Source organism: Gossypium hirsutum, chromosome D08 (assembly GCF_007990345.1).
Source record: "Gossypium hirsutum isolate 1008001.06 chromosome D08, Gossypium_hirsutum_v2.1, whole genome shotgun sequence".
Lineage (NCBI taxonomy): Eukaryota > Viridiplantae > Streptophyta > Magnoliopsida > Malvales > Malvaceae > Gossypium > Gossypium hirsutum.
In genome coordinates this window covers 10,290,518-10,315,904 of record NC_053444.1, presented here as the reverse complement: position 1 = coordinate 10,315,904, position 25,387 = coordinate 10,290,518, and the positions used below count along the sequence as shown (strand labels likewise).

Genomic DNA, 25,387 nt, shown 5'->3' with positions numbered 1-25,387 from the left:
AAGGGTGTCATAATTTGCTTATATGTAGATGACATGCTCATTTTTGGCACGAATTTGGAACAAATAGAAAACACAAAGAAATTCTTGTCAAACAACTTTGCTATGAAGGGTATGGGTGTAGCAGATGTTATTCTTGGGATTAAAATAACCCGAGATGAAAGCACTATAGCTTTATCACAATCACATTACATTGAAAATGTGCTTAAAAAGTTTGATCTTTTCAACTATATAACAACATCTACACCCATGGATCCTCAATTAAAATTAGTATCTAATGTTGGTAGGAAAATTGATCAATTGAAATATGCAAGTCTAATTGGTTGTCTTATGTATATAATGACTTGTACAAGACCAGATATTGCATATGCTGTTGGAAAATTGAGTAGGTACACAAGTAATCCAAGTAGTTTGCATTAGCAAGCTTTGAATAGAGTACTTAGGTACTTAAAGAAAACTATTAACTATGAATTGTGTTATAATGGATATCCTCCAGTTTTAGAAGGGTATTCGGATGCTAGTTGGATTACAAGTTTGGAAGATCATGCATCTACTAGTGGGTGGATCTTCATTCTTGGTGGAGGAGTCATTTCTTGGGGTTCCAAGAAACAAACATGTATTACTGATTCCACCATGACAGTAGAATTTATTGTATTAGCCGCTACATCTAAAGAAGCAGAATGGTTAAGAAATTTACTTTATGATGTACCTTTATGGCCTAAGCCAATTTCACCTATTTCTATCCGTTGTGATAGTGAGACTGCTCTAGCAAAGGCATATAGCCAAGTATATAATGGAAAGTCTAGACACATTGGATTAAGACATAGTTATGTTCGACAATTAATCTCTGATGGAGTGATCACTATTAATTATGTGAGGTCAAGTGAAAATTTGACAGATCCTTTGACAAAAAGTCTTGCTAGAGATGCAGTAAAAAGGACCTCAAAAGGGATGGGACTCAAGCCTATTAATTAGAGTCACCCATGATGGAAACTCGACTCAACGCTTGGTATAACGTCAAGTCTTGAGTTCAATTAGACAAAGTACATCATTAGTATGTGACTGTTAGCACTATAAATAAATCCATCCTAAGATTAAAGTGCTAGGTACCCGTAATGATAAGGGAAGGATGAGTAATGTACTCTTAATGGACCCATAACATAAATATGTTAGAGTGTTATAATTACGGGAACACTTTTGATGGGATCTACCTATGTGAGTGGAAGTGTGGCCGCTTCTAGGAGCTTAAGGGCTTGGCTCTGACAGCACTCATGAAAAGAAGACATAGACACATGGCTATAATAGTGTCCCTAGATACTATGCATTGACTGATGTTAAAATCATTGTGTGAGATGTGTTCAGTTAATCAAATGGAATAGTTGGTTCAAAGCTTAGTCTACCATGCAATTTCGATTAACTTTAACATGTTTTCACTAAGTGAAGGTTCAATCGTAAGACACCTTTATTTATGCAAATTGATTTCCAAGAATATCAAAATCTAAATATTTTGAAAATGGGGGGAGATTGTTGGAATATTTTCAAATATTTATAGTATCCCAATAACTATAAATGAATGAGTGTAATTAATCAAAAGATAAAACTTTTGGTCATTGGTCAAAAGTTATATCATTTGATTTTTAAAAAAGAATTATAACTATTCAAAAAATATTATTTGAATAGTTACAAAATTAAATGAATAATTATTATTATTTATTTATTCATAAAGACACCTATTGAAAGATGTCTCTATGAAGAGACATGAAAATTCCTATAAATAGGAATGAGATTTCATTTGGAAATATATCAACAAATTCTAATACTCTTTCTTTCCTTCCTTCATTTTCTAATATTATTAGATTATTCTATAAAGTATTACTGCAGAAATCCTTTGTAGAAATTGAGTTTTTGTTATACATTGCTTAGTGCATGGTGGACTATTCTCGTCAGTGCAAAACGCAAATAGTCATTGGCTTCATTGTATCCTCGAGGTTAATTTGCTTGGAGCTCATTTGCACACCGAAGGTAGGTGGGGGCGAATATAACCTTAAAGATAGTGGCTTGATACACGCCTTGGAGCCTGTCCTATTTCTTCTTCTTTTGTTCGAGTTTCGATCGTGTGTTCGAGATTTACCTTACCGGAGTTTTGAACTAACAGATTCTGCCAACATTCATCTTGTTTTTCATATATCACTATTTTGCAAATGTGTAGGCACCTCTACGTGTTGCTTGATAAACGTGTAATATCGCACTTTAGCCACTTGTGGAGCAATGGCTTTGTTTTTCGAGATGGTTTTTCTGCTACTTGGGAGAATAAAGATAAAGCTTCCCTAATTGGAACCTTGCAAACAATTGTGATTAATTTTGAGAATACCTCAACAACTCATACGGGTCAGCAAGAACCATTGCGAGGTTTACGCTAAAGGACGCCTTCTAGAAGATATATTGATTTTGTGATGGAGCCACATCACTAGAGGCCTAATCGTTTAGCACGAGACCTTGCAGAATTCCTTCAGTATCTTCCTAGAATTTCATTGCGTTTACATCAATACATTAACTGAATTCAATCAAGATATGAAGATTTCATTTTTATTTCTTTAAAATATAAAATGAAGGTTGGGAAATTTTAATAACAATAATTATTTTATTACATATGTTCTGATTAAACATGGTACATGTCATAATAACATGTAATGGTTTAAATGTTATATATCAAGGTCAAGGACATATCATGTACAAAAACCACATGAAACTTTCTTTTTCATCATTATTATTTCAACGTATACTTTTGTACCCAAAAGAAAAAAAAAACAATTATTGTATCACGTACAACATAGTCAATGATATTAACATGTCCAATAATCTTGTTGGGGGGGGGGGTGGGGTTGGAAATATAGGTTAATCTTGGCCTTGTTTTTGATATAGGGCTAGTAAGTCCATTCCCTAGGAAGAAATATATCCGCCGAAAAAGTTTCGGTTTGGGAAACCACACAACGTTTTGTTGATGCATGATCCTTTCCATTTTTATTACCATTATTACTATTATTATTCAACTCTCCACGTCTACTTGTATTGTTTCTGGGATCTGCATGAAAATGAATGTAACTACGTGTATCAGAAACGAAGATCAATATATACACACACAAAGTAGAATATATATACATATAGGTTAAGAGGTAAACCACGGCGAGGAGAGATTTGGAGGCCCAATTCATGAACGTTGAGGTTGAGAGCTTGAACAACCCGAGAAGGGAGAAGAACTGGAGAACAAGCTGGGAAAAGAGATTAATGTAGACTTTTAACACAAGTAACTATTTGATTCTTTAAATAAAACAATGTTAAATACCTGGTCTTCTGCTTGAATGAGAAATGGTGCCAGCTCTCTGGGGAAGGAAAACACCAGTGCCGCATGATTTTTGGCCTGAATCTAGGAAGAATGCCTGCATTCCAGGTCCTCCGGATGCTCCCCCGTTGCCACAATATCTTGGTGTCTGATGCCGTCTCCAGCTCCCCTTCCACTGTTTTAAACAAACAAACAAGTCAAAGCAAAATATCAAATCAGATTCATTCAGCAAATCTATGAGATATATACAAGATTTATTTAGATGAAAATTGATTTTTGAAAAATGCTGTATAAAAAAGAGTTATTGAAAAATTTGATAATATTTATCATTCTGTTCAAAAAATATTTTTAAAAAGATAAAATGATAATTTTATTCATAATATTGTATAGTAGAATACTTAAATACAGATAAAAAAAGTAATTTTATTGAAAATCACGTTTTCAAAAGATTACGTTAAAATCTCAATTTAAAATTAAATTTTAATTTGAAAATTAAATTATTTAGGTCAATTTATTAATTAAAATTAGGGATTTAATTAGTATAATATTACTTTGTTATTAGTTTTTTTATATAATACTTATACTCCTACCACAACCCTTAAATGGTAACAATATCAATACAATTCAAACTAAAATTTAATCGACTTCGTTCAAACTATGTTAATTTTTCTATGTTTAATGTTTTTTAAATTATTCAATCAAACAACTTCATCCCATAAAATACTTGCATATAGGAAAGAGACCAAAACCAGAATTTACTCATTACAGGAAATTGTAGAATATATATTCATTCAAAATAAATTAATTCCTGGCTTTTTGAAAATTTTCTCGTAAAACCCAAAATCTTCCTCCACTTGTTTCACAATTAGCAGCAATACAAACAAGAAAAAAAAAAGAGGAATACCGGTTGAAAAAAAGGCTGAGCAGGCAACTTGGAACGATGGCGATGATAATTGTACTTCACATCATCCTGTAAGTAAACACCAAACAAATCGGCAACTGGGAAAAAAGAAGAAAAGAATGGTTAAATAATAAGGATGAAGAAGACGGACCTTTTTTATCTTGGTTTGCCAAATAGCCTCGTCGAGAACATGAGAAGGCAGCCATGACATAGCTTCTTCGAACCCAACCTCAGTATCCTCGACGCTAGCTGCACCCATTGTTGAACTTGAAATTTGCTTTTCAGTTTTCATTCTTTGGGAGAAAAAAAGGGGAGGCTTTTGAGCTTTCAACTTCTTCTAACCTGCAGCTCAACTGGCATCCATTTTAGATAATATATAGGGCTTGTCTTTTGAGGCCTGATGGAAAGGAGAGTATATATAATAATTTATTCACTTTCATGAAAAGGCGCGTGCATCCCAGTTTCGGCTTACAGGATGGTGAACCAAGTCGTTTCTGAATTCCAACATGTGCGGGAAACGAGAATTGTGATTGTAGATTGACCTTGGTTTACGACTATAATTACGCATCTAACCACGTAAATTTCATTTGTAATTTCTTTGGTGTCTTTTTCCCTTATCATTAACGGGGTTCTGTAAAAGCTAGCAAATAGCTGCCACCAAATTTAATTCATCATCATTAATGGGTTCCGTAAAAGCTTTTTCATCAAATATTTTTAAAAGTCTAATTCTTAGTTTCATTTTAGAAATTATTATTATTATTTTAATTTATCAGAATTTAACAATAATTTATAAAAATTAAAAGTTGATCTGTTAGCAAACACATTAATTTGAACTGTTAATAATTGTTATTTTTTTTATATAAATTACTAAATTGCTAATTCTAAGCTAGTAATTTATGATGAAGGTTTCCAAGTGTTATTAAATTTTCATTTTTCTTATGGTACAAGGATCAAATTCTAATAAATTAAAACAAATATACAAATTTTTACAATTTTCACATAATTAAACCATTTTAAAAGCAAAATTCTAGATTAAATCCAAAAGAGAATCTCTTTGACCACGTAATAGAAAAATATATATTTAACGCCGTAATATGTTTATGGTCATCTGATTGTTTTTTGTTGTTAAAACCAAAATGAGTTTGCTCCAAAAAAAAAAAAAAAAACCAAAATGAGTCGTCTTATTGTAAATAGAATATCACCGTTGTAAGAAAATGAGTGGAGGGTATCCAAGTAATTTCATGTAAGCCAAGCCAGTGTTACTATGTACGTGGATTGGATTGGCTTCGGTAACCCACTTCCAATTCCATTTTTCCTCATCGCCTTCTGTTTTCTTCAGTTTCTTTAATTTAATTAAAAAATGCGTTTAAGGGTACAAATAATGGCCTCACACATCTCTGTAAAGCTATATGCTAATAGCTTTTGAGCCAAATGTTCATAACCACTGCACCAACTCTGACATTTCAACCCATATATTGAAAAAAAAAACCTGTTTGGTTTAGGAAAGTCGGTCCGCTTCTCTAGCTGACAAAAAGGGTAAACAAAACCTTAAACAAATATAATGATGATGATGTTGGTGAACTACTCACTGCTTGTTGGCAGAGGTGACTTATGATTTTGTCTGAATGTAAAGGTCAATAATGATAAGATACACGGTTCACTAAAGGTTCATCTAATTATCCAAAACTTTGGCACTTGTCGAAGTGATGTGAAATTTTTTTTTCTTTTGGGGTGGGGGGGGTGGGGAGGGGTTGGCAAATTCAGGTGAGATTTTTTTGTTCAGTTTTTATAGGTAAACAACTGGAAGCATGCAATGGTTTTGGCTTTCAGATACAGCTAACTGAAATCATATATAATGAAGCAGTAAGGTGTAGTTCTTGATTTCAATCAAGTAAAAGGAAAAAGTGTCATCCTTCAATACTTTCTGAGCAATGTACATTTAAGCTCATAGCAATTAACATAGAACTTTCTGTATTCAATAATAGCAGTTAATAGACCGATCAGAAATGGAGCTTCAGACGGATTGTTCTGTCATTTGTAACACTATCTGCAGCCTATTTAGCATCGAACTATGCAAGCTGAGAGTCACCCAATCTGGCTCTGCCATGTATCTATCATTTAGAACACTTTCTGCAACCGATTTGCATTGAATTATGCAGGCTGAGAGTCACCAACAGTGTAATGCACCTTTTGTCATCAAAATGACTTGGAATTTATCCCAAAGGAAATCTTACTCTTCCACACACAACATCAAAAACTGCTCGAAACTTCAGTCACACGCATTTTACTTGTTAATTTTATGAGTTTATGTGTTTCCTCATCCAGTCGTACATTATCCTTCTGCATCCGCTCAGCAACTATAAGTGGCATTTTACCAGCTTTTGCATATACACGAAGAAGTGAATTATATACCTTAGTACTGACATGGCCAGCATCCCGGAGAATAACTAACAATTTCTCCGCGTCTTCAGTATCACCTAGGTCCTCAAGTTTGTTAAACACTTCTCTGACCAACTTCTCATTTGGATTCCATTTTTTTACACTGCAGACAGCTTGCTTAAAACAATCCAACACTTTTTCCATTTGTTGCTTCTTTAAATAGCCCCATGTAAGAAGTTCCCAAGTAGTATAACAAGGGGAAATGCCTTTCTGAGCAATTTGCTGATAGAAGTTCTCAGCAACATCCATCTTGTCTCCATTGATGTAAGTCGCAAGCAGTATGTTTGGAACTCTAGCATCCCCGCTTCCAGAAACAGACTCCCACTCATTGTAGAGTTTCTCAGCCTCTTCAAAATCCCCAAGTTTCACAAGTGACGATATCATACATGTATACTCTGCATCATTCATTTTGCGGAAGCATGATTTCATCTTCTTCCAGATTTGCTGAACCCCATCTTTATCCCCCATGTTTGTATGCAAACTGATAAGGGAGGGATAAACAACTCGATTTTTCCGAGAAGCCTTCTTTTCCATTTCCTTCAAAGTAGATGCGGCCTTCTCAAATTGTTTTCCTTTTATGTACAGATTGGTCAATGCACTATATGTTACCCAATCGGGCTCTATTTTTGCTTTCTTAAGCTCATCAAAGATTTTTCCAGCAGATTCAACCTTATTTTGGGAGGCACAAACAGATAACAGCAGATTAAAAGTAACGATATCTGGCGAAGTGTTTTTCTTTAATTCCTTCACTATTGCAGGAACCTTCTCTAATTCCCCTTGTGAGATGCATAGAGAGATCATGTGATTGTAAGGAAGTGGGTTCTTGACGAAACCACATTCAGACATTTTCTCCATTAAAGCCTCAGCTTTAGCAGACAACTTGTTCTGGACATACGTGTGGAGAAGAGCTGTGCAAGTGGCTTGACCTCTCATCTTCTCGGGAAGGTCTTCAAAGAACTTTTCCGCACTAGTTAATCCGCGGACTTTTGCAATCAAGTCCAAGTGAACGGCATAGTCACCAGGCAAAAGCTTGATATCTTGCTGCAATCTCATCCATTCACATATCTACCACAATAAAATAACCACGGTGATAGGTATAAGGCCAACTATCAAATACAAACATTTCATTGCAATTCTTCATACCCAGTTTCAATAGGCAACCATTATTCGATAAATGGGATTCATCTCACAATGGGGAAAACGTGAAGAACAAAATACAACTTTAGAAAACAATCTATTCTGGTTAACTAGAATACGAGCAGCAATTCACAATCAAGCCTAGTTCCCAATTGAAATTAAGACTTTATTGCAACATCCCAATGCTATTAACTTCATAATTGTAGACAAATGGAGGGATTAATAAGAAAGTAAGAATGATACCTCGAGGGCGTGCTTATACCGCTTGAGCTTGCGAAGCTCCCGGACGATCCTATTGAGCTCGTACTTACGGACCGTATGTCCTTCCTCTAGCCATTTCCGTATCGTAACCACGGCGCTGCGTTTGGGATACACGAGCCCTATAAGCCTCCATCCCAGCGTCTCTCGTCCAACTCCACCGCCGCCACCGGTTTTCGCAGCGCTTTTAGTAGTTGTTACTGCTTTCTCCGCCGCCGCCGCTTCAGTCGAGAAAAAACGCGCGGCAAAGAGGGACGCCCGAACGTAGCGCCTCAACATTGTCAGAAATTTTTTTTATTAAGTGGAGAGGCTAACGATCAGGGTTTAGGGTTTATGAGAGAAGAATTAAGGAACAAATTAAACCGGGTTACTTTTACTAGAGGCCCCTAAGCTATGGGCCAGATTCTAAATTAGTCCCTAAGCTTTAAAACATTCTAATTGAGTACTAACGTATCAATTAAGTCCTTTTGTAAGCTTTTGTATTAACTCGGACCTTAAAGTCCATGTCAAATTTTGTTCTTAACTGACATTTTAAGCTGAAAACTAGGATAAGGGATGAAATTAGACTGCTTTTGGGTACAGAAAAGCCCAGTAGGCTTAAAACATACCCAATAAAGAGGAGACAATTGTCCGTGAGAGAAGGCGAGTTTTAGTACACGCAAAACCGGCCCTACACTTGCTTCACACACCATGAATAGAAATCTCCTTCGCTAATAATCGCCAATAGGTAGCCCCCCCACTCTAACTACTGTCCTACTATTCTCTCGCCTGTCTGCTTTGAATCCTTCTACGCACCCACCCAATAGGGAAAAAAAGAGGACGAACACAAATTCCTTTTTACCAACAGCGTTCCAATGCCTAGTAGATCAGCAGCTGGTGTACGAACCGGCGTGAGAGTCGTCGTTGCCGGCGATCGTGGCACCGGTAAATCCAGCCTCATCTCAGCTGCAGCTTCCGATGCTTTCCCCGAATATGTTCCGGCGGTTCTTCCCCCAACTCGACTCCCCTCTGACTTCTATCCCGATGGCGTCCCCGTTACCATTGTTGACACTTCCTCAAGGTATTGGTTTGGAACTTTCTCGAATATCTATGTACGCCTATATTAGTTAATTGTTTTTGTTGATCCGGCTATTCCAGATTTTACTTTTTCTTTTTTTAAATTAATTCTGGTTTACCATTTTTTAGAACGTATTGATCTTCTATATTTTTCTAGAATGATAAAAGAACTGTAATGTAAGAATTGCTATTTTGTTTAAGTAACGATTACATACTAGAAAGGCAAGTAGCTAATGATAATTTAATGGCTTTAGAAGTTTTATGAGTTGTGGCTGGATGCTGAATTGCTAATACTTTGCCGTTGTTATTGACCTTTAGCATGGAGAGCAGAATAAAGCTTATTGATGAGTTGAAGCGAGCTGATGCCGTGGTTTTAACATATGCTTGTGATCAGCCTATGACACTCAGTCGTCTGAGTAGCTTCTGGCTTCCCGAGCTTCGTAAATTAGAGGTTTGCATTGACATAATCCATTTGCATAATATATATTTTCTTGCTTACTCATACAATGACATACTTTCATTATTTTTATATGTTATATCTGAATAGATCAAGGCGCCAGTGATTGTTGTTGGGTGTAAACTTGATTTACGAGATGAACGTCAGCCCATGAACTTGGAACAGGTCATGGCACCCATCATGCAGCAGTTCAGGGAGATCGAGACCTGTATAGAATGTTCCTCTGCTACTCTAATTCAGGTTTCTTTTTTTTTTTTTATTGTTCATATTTTTTAGGTTAACTTTACAATCATTTTTAAGTTGCTACTCTATCTATTTTTATGATGTTCTGGCATTAGCATTAGCGGTTCAACTTTTAACTGGTGGCTGTAGACTCTAGTGGGTATCGTGATTCAAGCCTCCACCATTCTTTTTTTCCTGTTGGAAAGTGTTTCCTATTTGATTATAATTTTGAGCAATTGGTAAATGTTATCTTTATGTTTGTTAAATCTCTTTACCATTTGTGTGTTTTAGTAACTACAGATTTGAGGGCCGAAATATAAGTTCTTTTTTTTTTTTTTTCTTTTTTAAATCTCCAGGTCCCTGATGTATTCTATTATGCTCAAAAGGCAGTTTTGCATCCAACAGCTCCACTATTTGATCAAGAGAAACAAACTCTGAAACCTCGATGTATTAGGGCTTTGAAACGGATATTTATGCTTTGTGACCATGATATGGATGGAGCCCTTAGTGATGCAGAGTTGAATGAGTTTCAGGTTTTTTTTTTTGTCCTTACCATGGCTCTCTTAAAAAGTTGGATAGTTTGACATGCTGTGCAATTATGAACAGGTTAAATGTTTTAATGCTCCATTACAACCTGCTGAGATTGTGGGTGTAAAGAGGGTGGTTCAAGAGAGGATAAGAGGAGGAGTAAGCGACCTTGGTCTAACTCTTGAAGGGTTCCTTTTTCTTCATGCTCTTTTTATAGAAAAAGGGCGTCTTGAGACAACTTGGGCTGTCTTGAGGAAGTTTGGATATAATGACGAGTTAAAGCTCAGGGATGATATTCTTCCAGTTCCAACCAAGCATGCCCCTGATCAGGTAGCTCTTAGTTTTGATAGTAGACATGTCACATAACTAGTATTTGTTCCAAATTGGCATTCAAGTTTATTGGTCTGCTTCTCCTTGTATATGTATTGGTTAAATTCCTAAGCACTTGATTAATCATATATACAGTAATTGTTGTTTGGTTCTTTGTGGTTGTGAATAATGACTTGGTGATTGTTCTTCATCTGACATATTAACACTTGGTCCTAGTCCTGATTTAGCTTAATGATTTATTCTAAAGTATTAATCAGCTCTGTCATGCTTAACGGATCTCAGTATGAAGGAATTATGGAGCTTTAATGTTGCATGTATCACTAGTTCTGAAGTTTTAGCTACTTTACTGCATCATTGATGAATTCCCCACCCCACCTGCCTTCCCTTTTCTGTATGTCCCAGTAACAAATTCTTTACTTGTTGAATAGTTGTACTTCCTATAATTTTATTATTCCTTTCATGACAACTTTTATGAGGATAGCAATATACTTACTCTTAAACATCCTGTAGACTGTGGAGCTGACAAATGAAGCTATCGACTTTTTGCGTGGGATCTTCCGATTGTATGACAGTGATAATGTATGTGTTAAATCTTCCAAATCCTTATCACTTTTACAGAAATAAGAAGAAACAAATGTTTATGACAATTCCTTTTCATATTTAGAGTTTTATATAATGCAAATTTATGGACAGTCACTGTATTTCTGCTTCTTTTTTGAGCTTATCAGGATGGATCTTTGCAACCTTCTGAGTTTGATGATATCTTTGTAACTGCACCAGAAAGGTGAATTTAGTTACTGGATCTATCTTCATTTATAGACATGTTAGAGTTAACAGCGTTTCTGTAGCACAGTTCTATTGCTCCATTTATCAATGCAGTAAAACACTTGAAGCCTTGACAATCTACTTCTACTGCTTTAATCTACTGATCTTCGTTTTCTTGTATGGCAAGTTAACTTTTAGACTTAGCCTCTGTTGCTGTTTATCAATTTTCTAGTCGATTCTATTCGATTTTGAGGAATATATTTCCATTAACATATGTGTTGTCTCTAATTCAGTCCATGGACTGTGGATCCTTATGTGGACGCTGCAGAGAGAACACCTCAAGGAAATTTAACTATTAATGGGTTTTTGTCTGAGGTTTGTTGTGCCTACTACTCATTCCTTGATTTCTTACTCTTGTTATAAGGGGTGATGGCATCTTAGTAGCTATCTTGGCCATTTATCCCTGTTATGAGTTCTGTTTATATCCTAAACTTTCTGCATTATTGGCCTGACTGCACAGTGTCTTAAGGATCCTATTGTTTAAAGATTTTACAAGTTTTTTGTGCATTTTTCTAATTTGCATATGTAAACCATAACTCAATAAGAATTGACCACTAGGATGCTGTTGCCGTGAAGCTCCACTTATTTACAGTACATAGTATGATTAAATGGCTAATATTGCTAGATACTTCCATACATTCTTTCACAGATTTCTCAATGGAAGTACATACTTTACCATTTCACTACTTCTATGGTTAATTAAACATTGATGTCATACTGGTGCTTTGATCTACATGTGTAGAAAAATATGATTGCCTCCTGTGAATATTTTGCATTTATCTGTTCTCTCTTCTCTTGGCTCTTTTAGCTGGAAACTTCAATTCATGGTTCCAAGACCAGATTTATTTCTTGTATTTGTTAAAAAAATACTAGACACAGGGTTTCTCTTTTCCTCTGTATTAATTGTTATTTGTACCTTTTTAATCTTGTCAATCTAGTTCTTAACTGTAACTCTCATCATATTTGTGTTTTGCAGTGGGCCTTGATGACAACTCTGGATCCTTCATATTGTTTGGCTAACTTGATTTGCATTGGATATGGAGGTGATCCAACTTCAGCCCTTCGTGTTACTAGGAGAAGATCTGTAGATCGTAAGAAGAAGCAGACAGAAAAAAATGTTTTCCACTGCTTTGTTTTTGGTCCTAAAAAATCTGGGAAGTCTGCTTTGTTGAATTCATTTATAGGAAGGTGTTGACTCTATACCTTCGTAATCAGCTGATTGATCTTGCTAGTTCTATAGCTTCTTTGGTTATCTGATAAAAGTATACCATTGTTTTTGTCTTTAGATTTTTGATACTATGACTTCATTCATGAGAATAATATTTGAACTGCAGGACTTTCTCAAGCAACTACACTCCAACAAATGATGTACGTTATGTAGCTAATGCTGTTGAACAGATTGGGGTGAGTGATAGCCATAGATGCCCTATGTCCTGGTATTATTGTGCAACTTCCTAGTATCCTCTTTCTTTTCTTACCACCCCATTTTTTCACTGTGAGATCCTTGACCATGAATGTGGGGTGTAAAATTTTGTTCAAAAGAGGAGGTGATCATAATGAGAAGTTTCACATGGCTGTTCATTTCTGATGAAATTTTCACATTTGATGTGGCAATCTTTGTGACTCTGTTGACTTTACAGGGTTCTCAGAAGACCCTTATTTTGCAAGAGATACCAGAAGATGGAGTTAAGAAATTGCTGTCCAATAAGGAATGTTTGGCTGCCTGTGATGTAGCTGTGTTTTTGTATGACAGGTAAAGTTAAATATTTTATTTGTCTGAAGCTGCAAGATGAGAATATCATGGTGCTATAGCATACTTATAGAGCAGTGGTTATGAACCTCTGTAAATTAATAATTTAGTGGTTTTGAATATCCTTTACTAACTAATCCTACTTTTTCCCTTTGTCTGCTTCTATGTTGTGCTAAATCTGCTAGCCTGTGGGTGGAAGTTGAAGAATAACCAGCACCTCAAAGGGCTGTAGAAATCTGTTGATATGTCTGTAAATAGTCTCTTATCTTACATGATAGTGTATTCCTATTGCCAGTTCAGATGAATATTCATGGAAAAGATCTAGAGAATTGCTTCTGGATGTTGCTAGGCGAGGAGAGGAAAGTGGTTATGGAGTGCCTTGCCTACTCATTGCAGCAAAGGATGACTTGGACCCCTTTCCGATGTCTCTGCAAAACTCGGCTAGAGTATATATCTTATCATTGGCTGCTTTGTTACCCAATAAAACCATGGCAATATTTGAATATGGTGTGAATTTCTAATTTGTTTCAGGTTACTCAGCAGTTGGGAATGGAAGCTCCAATTCCTGTAGGTGTGAAATTAAGAGATTCCAAAAGTGTATTTTCTAGAATCGTAAGTGCAGCAGAACACCCTCATCTGAGCATTCCTGAGACCGAGAAAGGGAAGAAAAGAAAGCGATATCGCCGGCTTGTTAATAGCTCACTTATGTTTGTTTCAGGTTAATATTATTATGTCATTTCTTAATGCATCTCTCTCCTTTCGACGGAAATAAACAATATAATAGTTGCTGTTATAGTTTGCTTGTTAATAACCGGGTTTGTGATTAAGTTACAGTGGGGGCTGCTGTTGCTGTGGTCGGACTAGCAGCTTATCGTGCCTATGCTGCAAGGAAGAATACTTGAAAGATAGTCTAATTGACAGCTATTTCTTTTGTCTGCATTTGCAACTCAAATAAATGGTCAGTACATGTATCCTTGTTTGGATTTTCAAGCTGATACCTGTAAATAATTTTTGACAATTATTTCAGCAAGGCAGGAGGTAATCTTTTCTACTTTCACTTATATCGAATCAAATAATTTACCTTTTATTTAAAGTTTCTTGTTTATTCCCCTTGTCTACTGAAATATGTTATATGTAAACTACATGCAATTTTGTATCAATTTCATGGTGCCATTTCATGCCAATTGTCTATCATGACAGGATCTGTGAACCTTGGAATAAAGTATTATTGTTCATATTGCCTTGTGGACAGCTCCCAAGCTTAGAAAAAAAAATGAACTAGTTAGTTGGCTTAGATTCATTATGAGTAGCAGGCAGGTATATAGGCAATTCTTGTTGGGAAGGAGCAATGTTGCCCCCTTAGTCCTTAGATGGTTGTTTGTTTCCCCCTTACATGCATGATCTGTTGGTGATATTACCTAGCTATGGTTATACAAAAATAGCAGTTTTGAAGAAATGAACTTTAAAATGGTAGGATTAGAATTGAAATAGTAGGATACTACATTCTTTCACTATATTTTTATGATCTTTTCATGGACATGGTAGAATAATACATGGGTAATGACTAATGACCTATGACAAAAAAGCCTAGTGAACGAAATTTCTTCTTGTGAAGACGGGCTGCTTGGCTATGCGCCCAAATGCTGTTTACTTCAAATGGACTTAGGCCTAGACTTTCTCATGAGTCGGGTCGGGCCATCCTTTGTTACAAATTTGCTTGTTCAAGATCTAGCTTGACTTGAGATGCCTTGAAATGCCCGAATGATTGTTCAAATAATATCTATTATTCTTGTAATATAATATTTAATAAAGTTATTATTACTCTTATGGGGTCAAGTGAGTTTGGATGTGAAAAGCTAGGGTCGGTTTTATCTGAGTTGAGTTAGACCTGTATGTTATTTGGATAGATCTATTCAGGATACAAAAACTATGCTTTTAATTTAATTTAGATTAAGTTTGGAAACTAATTTAAATTATTTTAGATAAGACTAATATAAAATTTGTAAACTAGTATATTTGTTCAAATAAGTTCTGGTTTTTTTTTTAAAAAAAAAAACTAAATAAGCTCGTATTCTTTTACTTTTGCAAATTTTATTTTAGCTAAAAATTTTAAAAAAAATGGGTGTGTTTGGTTCAAGGAATGCAACATTCTCGGGTAATGTGGGACTTCAATGTAAAATTTTAATGTATGAAGTTTAATGTGAGATTTCAGTGTAAAATTTTAACGTTTGAAGTTTAAACATTATCTTGAGTCGGTAATATCACATTCTCAATAGTGTCAAGATTTTTGACCTCTTTAGGAATTCTAATATTCCCTTAGTAATGTGATATTTTTGCAAATTTACTCTTACTTTTTAATGACAGTGATTCATATTGTTAAAAATGAAATAATAATAAAACTAATGAATTCTCTAATTCTTTAATATATTCTTCAAGTAATGTTACAACTATATTTATTTGTTATTATAGGTTGAGAAAAATTAATATTTAATCTATTATATTGCATTTTGCTCAAAATATTACTTTGACAACAATTTACCATTCTTATTTTTATCATTTTGGTCAAATTGGCCTTTAAACCATTTATTACATATCTAAATAAAAAAAATATATATTTTTCTTCATTTTTTTGGTCTCTTGGATCAAAGCAGAATCCTAGCTGCCTGTTGAAGATAAGGAATTAATGCCTTAGAGAAATTTATTCATTTATAAATAAAATAAAATTTTATGAGAACAATTTAATAAAATATACTTTTAAAATTTTTTAAATAATTTTACATTTCATCAACCAAACAATAAAATTTTACTTTCTAGCCAATTGAATCAAATAGAGTAATATATCAATGTTAAGTAATTTTACATTTTGATAATCTCATTATTTAAACAAGTTTTTGGAATGTTATGGTATGAATGTTCAATTTTAACTATTTAGTTTAATTTTAATAGGTTACAATTATTGGAATCATATAGTCAAGTATTTAGATTAAATATTTTATAACCTTGTAAAGTTTATCAAACTAAAATAATAATAAATGTTTTTTAATATGTTTGTTGAAATTAGTGAAGTTTGGTTACATCGTTGTCACATTTGTATTTTAGTACGAAATGTTAACTAATATTTTAAAATATAATTTTGTTTTTTAATTAAAATAAAGTGCTTCTATTTCATGAACAAAAGAAAAGAATAAAACTTATTTGCTTAAAATAAATAAATAATAATAGGTTATTTATGGGGTTTTATTAGAGTAAGAATGTGATAGCAAAGAGTTATAAGGTCCTACAAAATCAATTTAAAAGTTCAAAATCCATTGATAAAATAATAATAAATTACACCGACAGTCATTCAACTTTTGAATAGTTAACAAAATAATCACTCAAATTTTAATTCAATCCTTCAACTTTCGAAAAATAATAAAATAATCACCACTAATCTTTTTCTTTTACAGACATAATAGAGCTATCATTTTTTATTACAAACTTAATGGAGCTGCCATTTTCCATCCCTCTATCACTGCTTTCCCATCCCTCTCCCTCTTCTCCACCATCCCCCCTACTCTGATTTTCTCTCCCTCCCCCCCTCTTCCCCACCGTGTTTCACCAAACTCAGGAACCACATTTTCACATTTGGTTAGCACAAAATCAAGCCTAGCAAGTTTGGGTGTTACATGTTGTTCACCTTCTTAATTCCCATCACAAACCCAAATTCGAATAAAATGTCAAATTAGTCTCCCATAATTCTCCAAATTTCATGGGTGCATATTTAGTTTTTATCTGAACTTTTTAATTCATTCCCTTATCCCCCTTTGGAGGAAACGTAATCTACAAAAAATCTCTTAAGTATGAACATTCTTTCTTAGTCATTTTTCTTGTAACTCCACAATGGAGCTTTGGACTCTAACACAGGCATAATTTCATTCTATTCCTATGGCACATCCCCGGCTCATAAATTTTCATTTGAACTTTGCAACTATAATCTCCAAGACCAAGTTCAAGTTCTAACCACCATTTGGATTCAAGGTAGATTTTCTTCCCTTTACTAGTATCCAGAAGCTATCATATCGTTAAATTTTGTAACTTTGATTTAAACCCATAATCCTAATCCTTCATAGGCTTATATGAATTCAAACATGAATCATTTTAGGCATCAACACAACAAAACTGAATAATGAAAAAAAAAGGCAAAGATACCACGAAAACGATGCCAAAAGCCAACAAATATTGAACAAGGAAACCGAGAACATTCCACTTGGGACCTGCCCATAAATTTGGTTGAAAGCCCAAAAATTCGGGAACAACTTACCATCAACCAAAATCTAAGACGAACTCCCACCAACGTCCTCTAATTCAACTCCAACAACAATGTTTGATTCTTCAATCTTCGCCATCCTTTCGGGCTCCTATTCCTCATCTTGTTCTTTTGTGGTGAGATTGCTCCTCCGATTCTTGCTGTCGAAGCATCCGGTTTGAAAAGAGAACTTTTTGATAGCGGAGGTCAAGTGGATGGTGGGAAAGAGGGAGAGGGATGGGAGAGCAGTGATAGGGGATGGAAAATGGTAGCTCAACGGAAAACGGTAGCTCTGTTGTGTCTAACGAAAAATGGATAGTGGCGACTGTTTTGTTATTTTTCGAAAGTTGAGTGACTAAATTGAAATTTGAGTGATTATTTTATTAACTATCCAAAATTGAGTAACTATTGGTGTAATTAAAAAAAAGAAAAAGGAGTTGCAAATCCAAAAGCGCAGATTCAGTAGATTGTTGAATATGTTTGCACTTTCCAGTCAGTCCACCGCCACGTTTCGGCTTGGAGAAGAAAACAAGCAAAACGACGAAAAATAAATCATATAGGCCCTTCAGAAAATCTATGGTAAATAGAAAAAATATCATTATAGAGAGTCGCCCAAATCCATTTGGTCAAAATTATAATAATAGAAGAAGAAAGTAGGGGGAGGGGGGGAATCTGGTAGGAGATGCGCTCTCTTTGATTTTCTGTAAAAATGTCAAGGAAATAAATAATTGATCATTGATGTGAAATGGGAGGATTCTGTAAAAAGAAAGGAAAATGAAGCAGAAAAAAAAAAAGAAGGAAGATTTTTGATTCATTGATTGCCAATGCCATCAATCTGGGTGGGTGGGTATATTCCCAGCCATAGGCAGAGGCAGAGAGCCCCATAGGAGGCGTCATATCTTACCTATTATGCCTGCAATTAATGCTGGAAATACAAAAAAGAGCCGCTCAGACTAGACTCTATATTTTCTGCCGCGTGCTTCTCGACAGTAATTTTCTTTTTCCAACCATCACTTGCTTTGTTTTATACAAAACATAATAATAATTTGATTGATAGCATGTTTGAAACTGTAATTATATTTCATTATTTTACAACTCTTAATTTGCCAAATAGAGAAATGTTTTGGGTAATGTAGGTAGTGGCTAATTAAATCCGTTGTTTTTAATCATTTAGAAGGATTTATGAAATAATTGTGGTTATGAAATTAAGGACACATTGTTAAGCAGGTAGGGAACATGAGGACTTGTGATTCAATGATGCAATTATATATAATTGATAGTTAACATTTATAGTAGTGAGCCCTGTCCTACCTAATACCAAAAGTGAAACACATCATATATACTACTAGATATTGCATAGGGTGAAAACCAAAAAGGGAAAATGAAAAATATTTTGAGTTAAATTTTATTATTAGCCCCTATGCTATATATATATTTCAGATTTAGTCTCTATACTCTAATTTGGTATTTTTAATTTTTGTACTTTTCAAACTTTAAAATTTTAGTCTTCACCTAATAGTAGCAATTAAATTCATTAAGGTAGTATTTAGGAACTTGGTTTACATGATAAGCATAATTCAAATTTCAAATTTCAAATTCATGTTCTAAACGGGAGCGTAAGATAAATTATGTTATTTTTAAAATCTTATATCAAATATATTATCACGTGTTATGTTATTTTTAAAATCTTATACTCAAATATATTATCACGTGTAGTGCGATTTCAACATATTGTTTTCACATGATATTCATTAAAAAACTTGTGCTATGTTAGATAATAGATTTAAGGGCTACCATTTGAGTAGACCTATTCAAGGGCGAGGCTTGTTGACTAAACTTGAATGCCAAAATATAAGGAAGGTTTGAACAAATAAAAAATAGATTTAGACAAAAAAATTAGACTCGTTAAAATATATGGGTTAGGCTTAAGCTCCAATATTCAAGGTTTGAGCTCGACCTGACTTATTTTTTACTTTGTAATATATTGTTTTAATTTATTTTATCTATTATGTAATTTACATCATATGAAATTAAGTATATTGAAATATATAATTATAATAAATCTTAAAATAACACATAAACTTTGGTTTTTTTTTTAAGATAAGTGATGAATTTTATTATCCAAAAAGAAGCAGAATTCTGCTACAATATCCTTTACATGTTGCAATGTAACTTGCTCATTGGTACTAAAATTCTGCATAATTTGGTAAAAGAGAATTCAAAGAAAGGATATTTTACTCTCAATTTTAGTCCCCATCCCTCTTTTAATAAGACTATCTTTAGTTGGGAGTCTATCCATGCAATCAAGGAATGCCTAAGAATGTGCAAATCTATGCCAACTATCTCTATCTCTACTCCACCCAAGAGAAAAACAGCTCAAAAAAGAAAAGAAAAACTAAAATCAATTAAATTAAAATACAAAGACTAAATCTATAATTTACACATAATATATGTACTAATAGCATAATTTGACCAATATTTTAAGGTAATACTTTTTTTATGGATATTTATTTTTGAAAAAGGAAGTTTCAGATAAAAACAAAAAAGAAAGTTATCTTCAAAAAGATTTTCTTTCGAAGTATTTTAGAAAAAGGGTAAACTATAGCACAAGTCATCCTGAAATAGTGTTGTTCCTATTTTAATCACTTTAATTTTTTTTGTCAATTTAGTTATTCTAATTAAGAAAATTATTCAAATTATTCGTTATTAAAAATTCTAATAATCTACTAAAAAATTAATAATGTGATACATTAATTAATTTGTTAGATGTTATTTTGAATAACTTGAGTATAGTCAAATGTTGTTTAGGTGTATCTGATTAGTTCCTATTTTCTAGGGATTTAGTATTAGCTTAGTTGCTATTTTCTTATGATTTTCAGTTGTACTTCAGCCTATATAAAGGATTGATTAATCGTTGAATAAATATGATTTTTTACCTTGTTATTCCTTAACAGTGGTATCAAGAGCCAGGTTAGCAAAAGCTTGAGTGTGAGTGAAAGTAAAAAGTTGAGAGTTTAAAACAGCTAGTTTGCAGTAGCAGCAATGGCCACGGATAATTTTGTTCAACCAGCAATCCCACGCTTTGATGGTCATTACGATCATTGGAGCATGTTGATGGGGAACTTCCTAAGGTCCAAAGAATATTGGGATGTTGTTACTTCCGGCATCGTTGAACCGGAAGGAGCAACTCTGACACCAGCGCAACGGTCAACTCATGAAGCGGCAAAGCTGAAGGATCTTAAAGCAAAGAACTACCTATTTCAAGCAATAGACGGGTCTATCATGGAGACAATCCTTTGAAAGGACACTTCCAAACAAATTTGGGATTCTATGGAGAGGAAGTATTAAGGGTCTACAAGAGCAAAGAGGCAGCAGCTACAAGCTCTTCGTACGGAATTCGAACTGCTACAAATGAATTCAGGGGAGTCAGTCACAAATTATTTTTCAAGAATGATGGCAATCATCAATAAGATGCGGATCTATGGTGACAAGACGGAGGACACCGCTATTGTTGAAAAAATTCTTCGATCCTTGACGCCAAAATTCAATTATGTTGTCTGCGCCATAGAAGAAGCTAATGTCATTGAAGAACTCTCAATTGATGAGTTGCAAGGTTCGTTATTGGTTCATGAGTAGAAACTCCAACATCAAGACCAAGAGGAACAAGCATTGAAGCTATCAACCAATCTAAAAAACCATGAACGTGGTAGAGGGAGAGGACGAGGATTCCACCAATGCAACAATTCCAACGATCAGAAAATAGAAGGCTCTTCCTCTAATTATGCGAGAAGTAGAGGCCGAGGACGACGTTCAACAGGTTTCAGGCCAACCGACAAGTCTAAAGTTGAATGCTTTAGATGTCACAAGTATGGGCACTACAAATTTGAGTGTAGAACCAATCTTGGACGACATGTGGAGACCAGGGATTTAAATTGCGGTCGCGGTCGCGTTTTCGGTCGCGTCGCGTTTGTCGCGGTCGCGGACATAACGGACGCTATTGCGGTCACTGCGGGTATCGAGGTCGTGAATTTTTTTCAAATTCGCACAACTTACTGTAAAACATAGTAATTATAATTATAATTATAAAAAGTCACTTTTAATGATTTTTAGAGTGTTTTCTAACACTTATGAACCTTTATTAATATGACATGAGAACACAACTTTTATAATCATTAATTATTCTTATATTTATTTACGAATTTTCTAAGAATGTTATATTAACTAATAACAAAGTAAAAAAAAAGAAATATTAAACATTTATCATATTTAATAAGTTTGAAAGTTTTTATAAATAAAAGAATTGAGAATTCATACATGAGAGATGTCTTCAATATTTCTTGACAGCTTTGAAGATAGTGAAGATATAAATACGCTGCAAAAGGAAAAAAGGAATAGATAAATTAATGAATAGATTCTCATTAATTATTCCTATTTCCTACCACTTATTCTCATCTCATTCTACTTTCATATATAATTTAACATGCTTCGATTCTTCATTATCTTTTCATAAAATATACTTCATTCATTTATCTAAAGATATATATTATTTTAAATGTTTTAATATCATCAAAATTAAGAACAATAACAGAGGATTTCTTTAAAAAAAACATACCTTACAAATAATGATAGTGGCACGATTTAGTTTTCACCAATTAGTGGAATGACGAGGAAGATCAAATCCTTCACCTTCACTTTGGGAGCGTTCTTGACTTGATTCTCTTGGCCTTTGTCCAAAAATATATCCAAAAAAAGTAACATTTTCACATTGGTTTTCATTCAATTGATATGGAGGATATATTTGAGGAGGAGGATACATGAAAGGTGGAGGTGGGTGATACATTGGTGGAGGAGGATACATTTGAGGCTGGTATGGCACACCATAATTAGGAAATGGTGGATAATAACCATATGGTTGTGGATAACCATGTGAAGGTTGTTCTGGTGGATAAAAACCTTGAGTGCTAGTAGATGAATCACTATACCCAAGGTTACTAGAACTCGATCTCCTACCACTACCAGATGAAGAGCCTATAGAAGTATGCTTCTTGCCTTTTCCCTTTGATGGAGCTCTAGGTTCACTTCTATCTCTCCTAGGTTCAGGAAACATATTTCCATCAAACTCTGATCTGTCACGAAAATGTCCACCAGTGGTACCACCCCCATATTCTCCTCCATACTGACTAGAAGACCTAATTTCACCTCTATCACCACTATATCCGTCATCCTCATCAATTGGACTTAAACCATCACCATCGGGTCCATCGCCACTCTGACTTGGAGTTGAACTAGAACTTGAATGAGACAAAATTTGTTGTTGCGATTGATCAACATCCATTTCATCATCAGAGGTATCCACAGGCAACACACCGGCATTTTCACCATCTAACAATGGATTCTCTTTCTCATAAAGCCATTCTGATAGTGGATCAACATCTTCAAAGATATAATCAAGGCTGATAGGATTAAAACTAACATTTATATCATCAATGCTCATTCTTTGTTGATGCCTCATCTTAAGCCTCATATTATAATAGGTAAACACTAGTTTTTCAAGTTTTTTATACTTTAACCTATTTCTTGCCTTGGTGTGAATATAACTAAATGTGCTCCAATTTCGTTCGCAATTTGATGCTGAAGTTGTTTGACTAAGCACTTTAATTGCTAATTTTTGTAATTCGGGAACACATGTGCCATATATCATCCACCACTCAGCTGCATAATATTATTTAAATTTCAAAATAACTTTAAAATGTACAATATAATTAAATAATATAAATTAAATAAAATAATTTAATTAACTGTTTACCCGGATTCATTTGCTTCCAAGCTCTTTGTGCTTGTGGAGTACCGAATGTCTCATGTTTATCTCTAAATAATAACAACTGCATAAATAAAAGATAGAGTAAAAATAAAAATAAAAATTCTATTTCAAATTATTTAACTAAGTTACAAATAATAGTAGTTGAATCTAACCAGATTAACCATTCTGACTTGAGTATCCATAGAAGGTTCTAATCTTTCAATTACTGATCGTGTACCTTCTAATGTTTCTATTAATACATTCTCAGAATGCTCCACCCCAAATTGAAATTGAGGGTTGAGAAAATAACCTAAGTATAATTTATAAGAATATCATCAAATAATAATAATCTAAAGCTTAAAATAATAAAATATAAAAATAGTTCTTAATTATATGAAATATTTTATCTTACCAGCTGAATGCAAGTCGGAATGCATAAAATTCCATCTATTGTCAATAATCTTTTCATACTCTGTGAAATATCGACAATTTTGTTGAATTGCTCGTTTAGCCCTATCAATAGCCTCATAAATAAAGCCCATCGTTGGTTTTTCATCGCTATCCACAAGTCTCAATACTCTTACTAAGGGCTCATAAACTTTTATGAGGTCATTGGCTTTTTTCCAAAAATCTTTTCCCAAAACAATTTTTTGGCTTCATAAGCAGGCCCTGACTTTTGCTTTCCCCATTTTGATTCTTTAAATTCCTATATATTCATAAGAAAAATTTTAAAATAATATAATTTAAATTATTTGGAACTAATAAAATCACTAAAGGTTACTATATTTAAGTAATTATATTAACTAATTATAAAATACTGACCTTTGAATTAAACATTTCTCTCAAACCTTGCTTTTGTCTTGTTATCTCTTCAAGTTGAATGAAATGAGTTGCAAATCGAGTAAGAGCGGGTCGAAGTATTTGTTTCCCTTGTGTATACTTCTTCATCAAATCAACAGTCCAAATGTGATTGTATATAAAGCAAGTCACTTTCTTTGCCTCATCTAACACTTTTGCTACACTGGGCTTTTTCCCAATATCTTCAAGGCATAAATCTAAACAGTGAGCTGCACATGAGGTCCAATATAGATGTTGTCTTTTCAACATTAACTTTTTTCTAGCAGCTTTCATTGCTGCCTCATTATCAGTCACTATTTGGACAATGTAATTTTCTCCAATTTCTTCTACAACTGAATCTAACAAACGGTAGTAGAATTCAACATCTCTACTACGGACACTTGAGACATCTATCGATTTCCAAAAAATGGTTCCTTTACTGCAATAAACAAGGAAATTAATGATGTGCATTTGATTCAAACTGTTGGTCCAACCATCACACATTAGAGTTGCACCCAATTCTTTCCAATGAGTCTTTAGTACATTTACCCAATCATGAACTCGTTGATACTCTGACTTCAAATACACATTTGAAACCTCATAAGGTGTTGGGAGCTTTACACCTTGTCCACCTTCTGTTGCCACTTGAATTAAGTTATACAACCATGGAGAGCTTGCTAATTGAAAAGGAAGTCTTTCATATATTATAAATTTAGATACCGCTTCACCTATCTTCCTTCGAAAACTCTTTAAAAAAGAGTCATTGACCTTTGGTTGCTTTGAGCTTTTGCTTCTAACCAATTCAGGTATAGCTCCCCTTAAGGTAAACTCAGACTCACCTGGAATAGATTTACTTGTTCTTTCTCTATTATGTTCTCTAGCTGATCCATGAGAAGATCGCCCTTCTTCATAAATGTTATCCCAACCACCAGTACTTCGTCTGAATTCTTCCCTTCTATGCCACTCGTGTTGTGATTGGATACTTTCTCGAGTTGCTTGCCTTATAGCAGAAACCTCATCAATGAATCCCTCATGCTCATCCTCCTCTTCTGTTAATTGAGATAAGAATTCATCTTTTCTCCTCTTTTTTGTCTATTTTCTTTGTGTTGCTTTCTTTTAGTACATTCATCATACTTTCTCTAATGACACCTGTTAATAAAATAAAAATAATTCACACTTTATATTATTATCAATTATATATAATCTTTATTGATAAATTTACAAT

General features: G+C 34.0%; 4 protein-coding genes, 1 long non-coding RNA gene and 1 pseudogene across 10 annotated transcripts; 1 reads left to right on the top strand and 5 right to left on the bottom strand.

Moving 5' to 3' along the window:
• Nucleotides 1-2,728: 2,728 nt before the first annotated feature.
• On the bottom strand, nucleotides 2,729-4,637 carry LOC107918687 (uncharacterized). Of its 2 annotated transcripts, none has more exons than XM_016848274.2 (5): nucleotides 4,390-4,637; nucleotides 4,242-4,307; nucleotides 3,341-3,512; nucleotides 3,177-3,266; nucleotides 2,729-3,079 (listed from the first exon to the last, which is right to left on the bottom strand). In XM_016848274.2, the coding sequence occupies exons 1-5, from the start codon at nucleotides 4,528-4,530 to the stop codon at nucleotides 2,922-2,924; spliced, it is 627 nt and encodes a 208-aa protein (XP_016703763.2). In that variant the 5' UTR covers nucleotides 4,531-4,637; the 3' UTR covers nucleotides 2,729-2,921. The 2 variants fall into 2 exon arrangements, with proteins under 2 accessions (XP_016703763.2, XP_016703769.2); XM_016848280.2 differs by having other exon boundaries at nucleotides 3,177-3,254.
• Nucleotides 4,638-6,130: 1,493 nt separating this feature from the next.
• LOC107914593 (pentatricopeptide repeat-containing protein At4g02820, mitochondrial) lies at nucleotides 6,131-8,467 on the bottom strand. The gene is made up of 2 exons (XM_016843539.2): nucleotides 8,058-8,467; nucleotides 6,131-7,742 (listed from the first exon to the last, which is right to left on the bottom strand). The coding sequence occupies exons 1-2, from the start codon at nucleotides 8,349-8,351 to the stop codon at nucleotides 6,489-6,491; spliced, it is 1,548 nt and encodes a 515-aa protein (XP_016699028.1). The 5' UTR covers nucleotides 8,352-8,467; the 3' UTR covers nucleotides 6,131-6,488.
• Nucleotides 8,468-8,721: 254 nt separating this feature from the next.
• LOC107914565 (mitochondrial Rho GTPase 2) lies at nucleotides 8,722-14,333 on the top strand. Of its 5 annotated transcripts, none has more exons than XM_016843509.2 (15): nucleotides 8,775-9,132; nucleotides 9,447-9,579; nucleotides 9,676-9,825; nucleotides 10,164-10,340; nucleotides 10,414-10,665; nucleotides 11,176-11,244; nucleotides 11,394-11,449; nucleotides 11,545-11,607; nucleotides 11,724-11,805; nucleotides 12,467-12,678; nucleotides 12,825-12,894; nucleotides 13,131-13,243; nucleotides 13,536-13,686; nucleotides 13,772-13,958; nucleotides 14,069-14,333. In XM_016843509.2, the coding sequence occupies exons 1-15, from the start codon at nucleotides 8,927-8,929 to the stop codon at nucleotides 14,140-14,142; spliced, it is 1,995 nt and encodes a 664-aa protein (XP_016698998.2). In that variant the 5' UTR covers nucleotides 8,775-8,926; the 3' UTR covers nucleotides 14,143-14,333. The 5 variants fall into 5 exon arrangements, with proteins under 5 accessions (XP_016699017.2, XP_016699011.2, XP_016698998.2 ...); XM_016843515.2 differs by having other exon boundaries at nucleotides 8,776-9,132; nucleotides 14,075-14,333; XM_016843528.2 differs by lacking the exon at nucleotides 11,545-11,607 and having other exon boundaries at nucleotides 8,722-9,132; nucleotides 14,075-14,333.
• Nucleotides 14,334-16,525: 2,192 nt separating this feature from the next.
• Nucleotides 16,526-18,422, bottom strand: LOC121220298 (uncharacterized; annotated as a pseudogene).
• Nucleotides 18,423-21,768: 3,346 nt separating this feature from the next.
• On the bottom strand, nucleotides 21,769-23,019 carry LOC121220297 (cyclin-dependent kinase 12-like). Its single transcript, XM_041099971.1, has 2 exons — nucleotides 22,138-23,019; nucleotides 21,769-21,897 (listed from the first exon to the last, which is right to left on the bottom strand). Exon 1 carries the CDS (start codon nucleotides 23,017-23,019, stop codon nucleotides 22,171-22,173), a length of 849 nt encoding a protein of 282 aa, XP_040955905.1. The 3' UTR covers nucleotides 21,769-21,897; nucleotides 22,138-22,170.
• A 487-nt stretch (nucleotides 23,020-23,506) lies between these two features.
• LOC121220266 (uncharacterized) lies at nucleotides 23,507-24,437 on the bottom strand. Its single transcript, XR_005917499.1, has 3 exons — nucleotides 24,148-24,437; nucleotides 23,738-24,031; nucleotides 23,507-23,635 (listed from the first exon to the last, which is right to left on the bottom strand). It is a non-coding gene; the product is annotated as an uncharacterized lncRNA (long non-coding RNA).
• Between the last annotated feature and the right edge of the window lie 950 nt (nucleotides 24,438-25,387).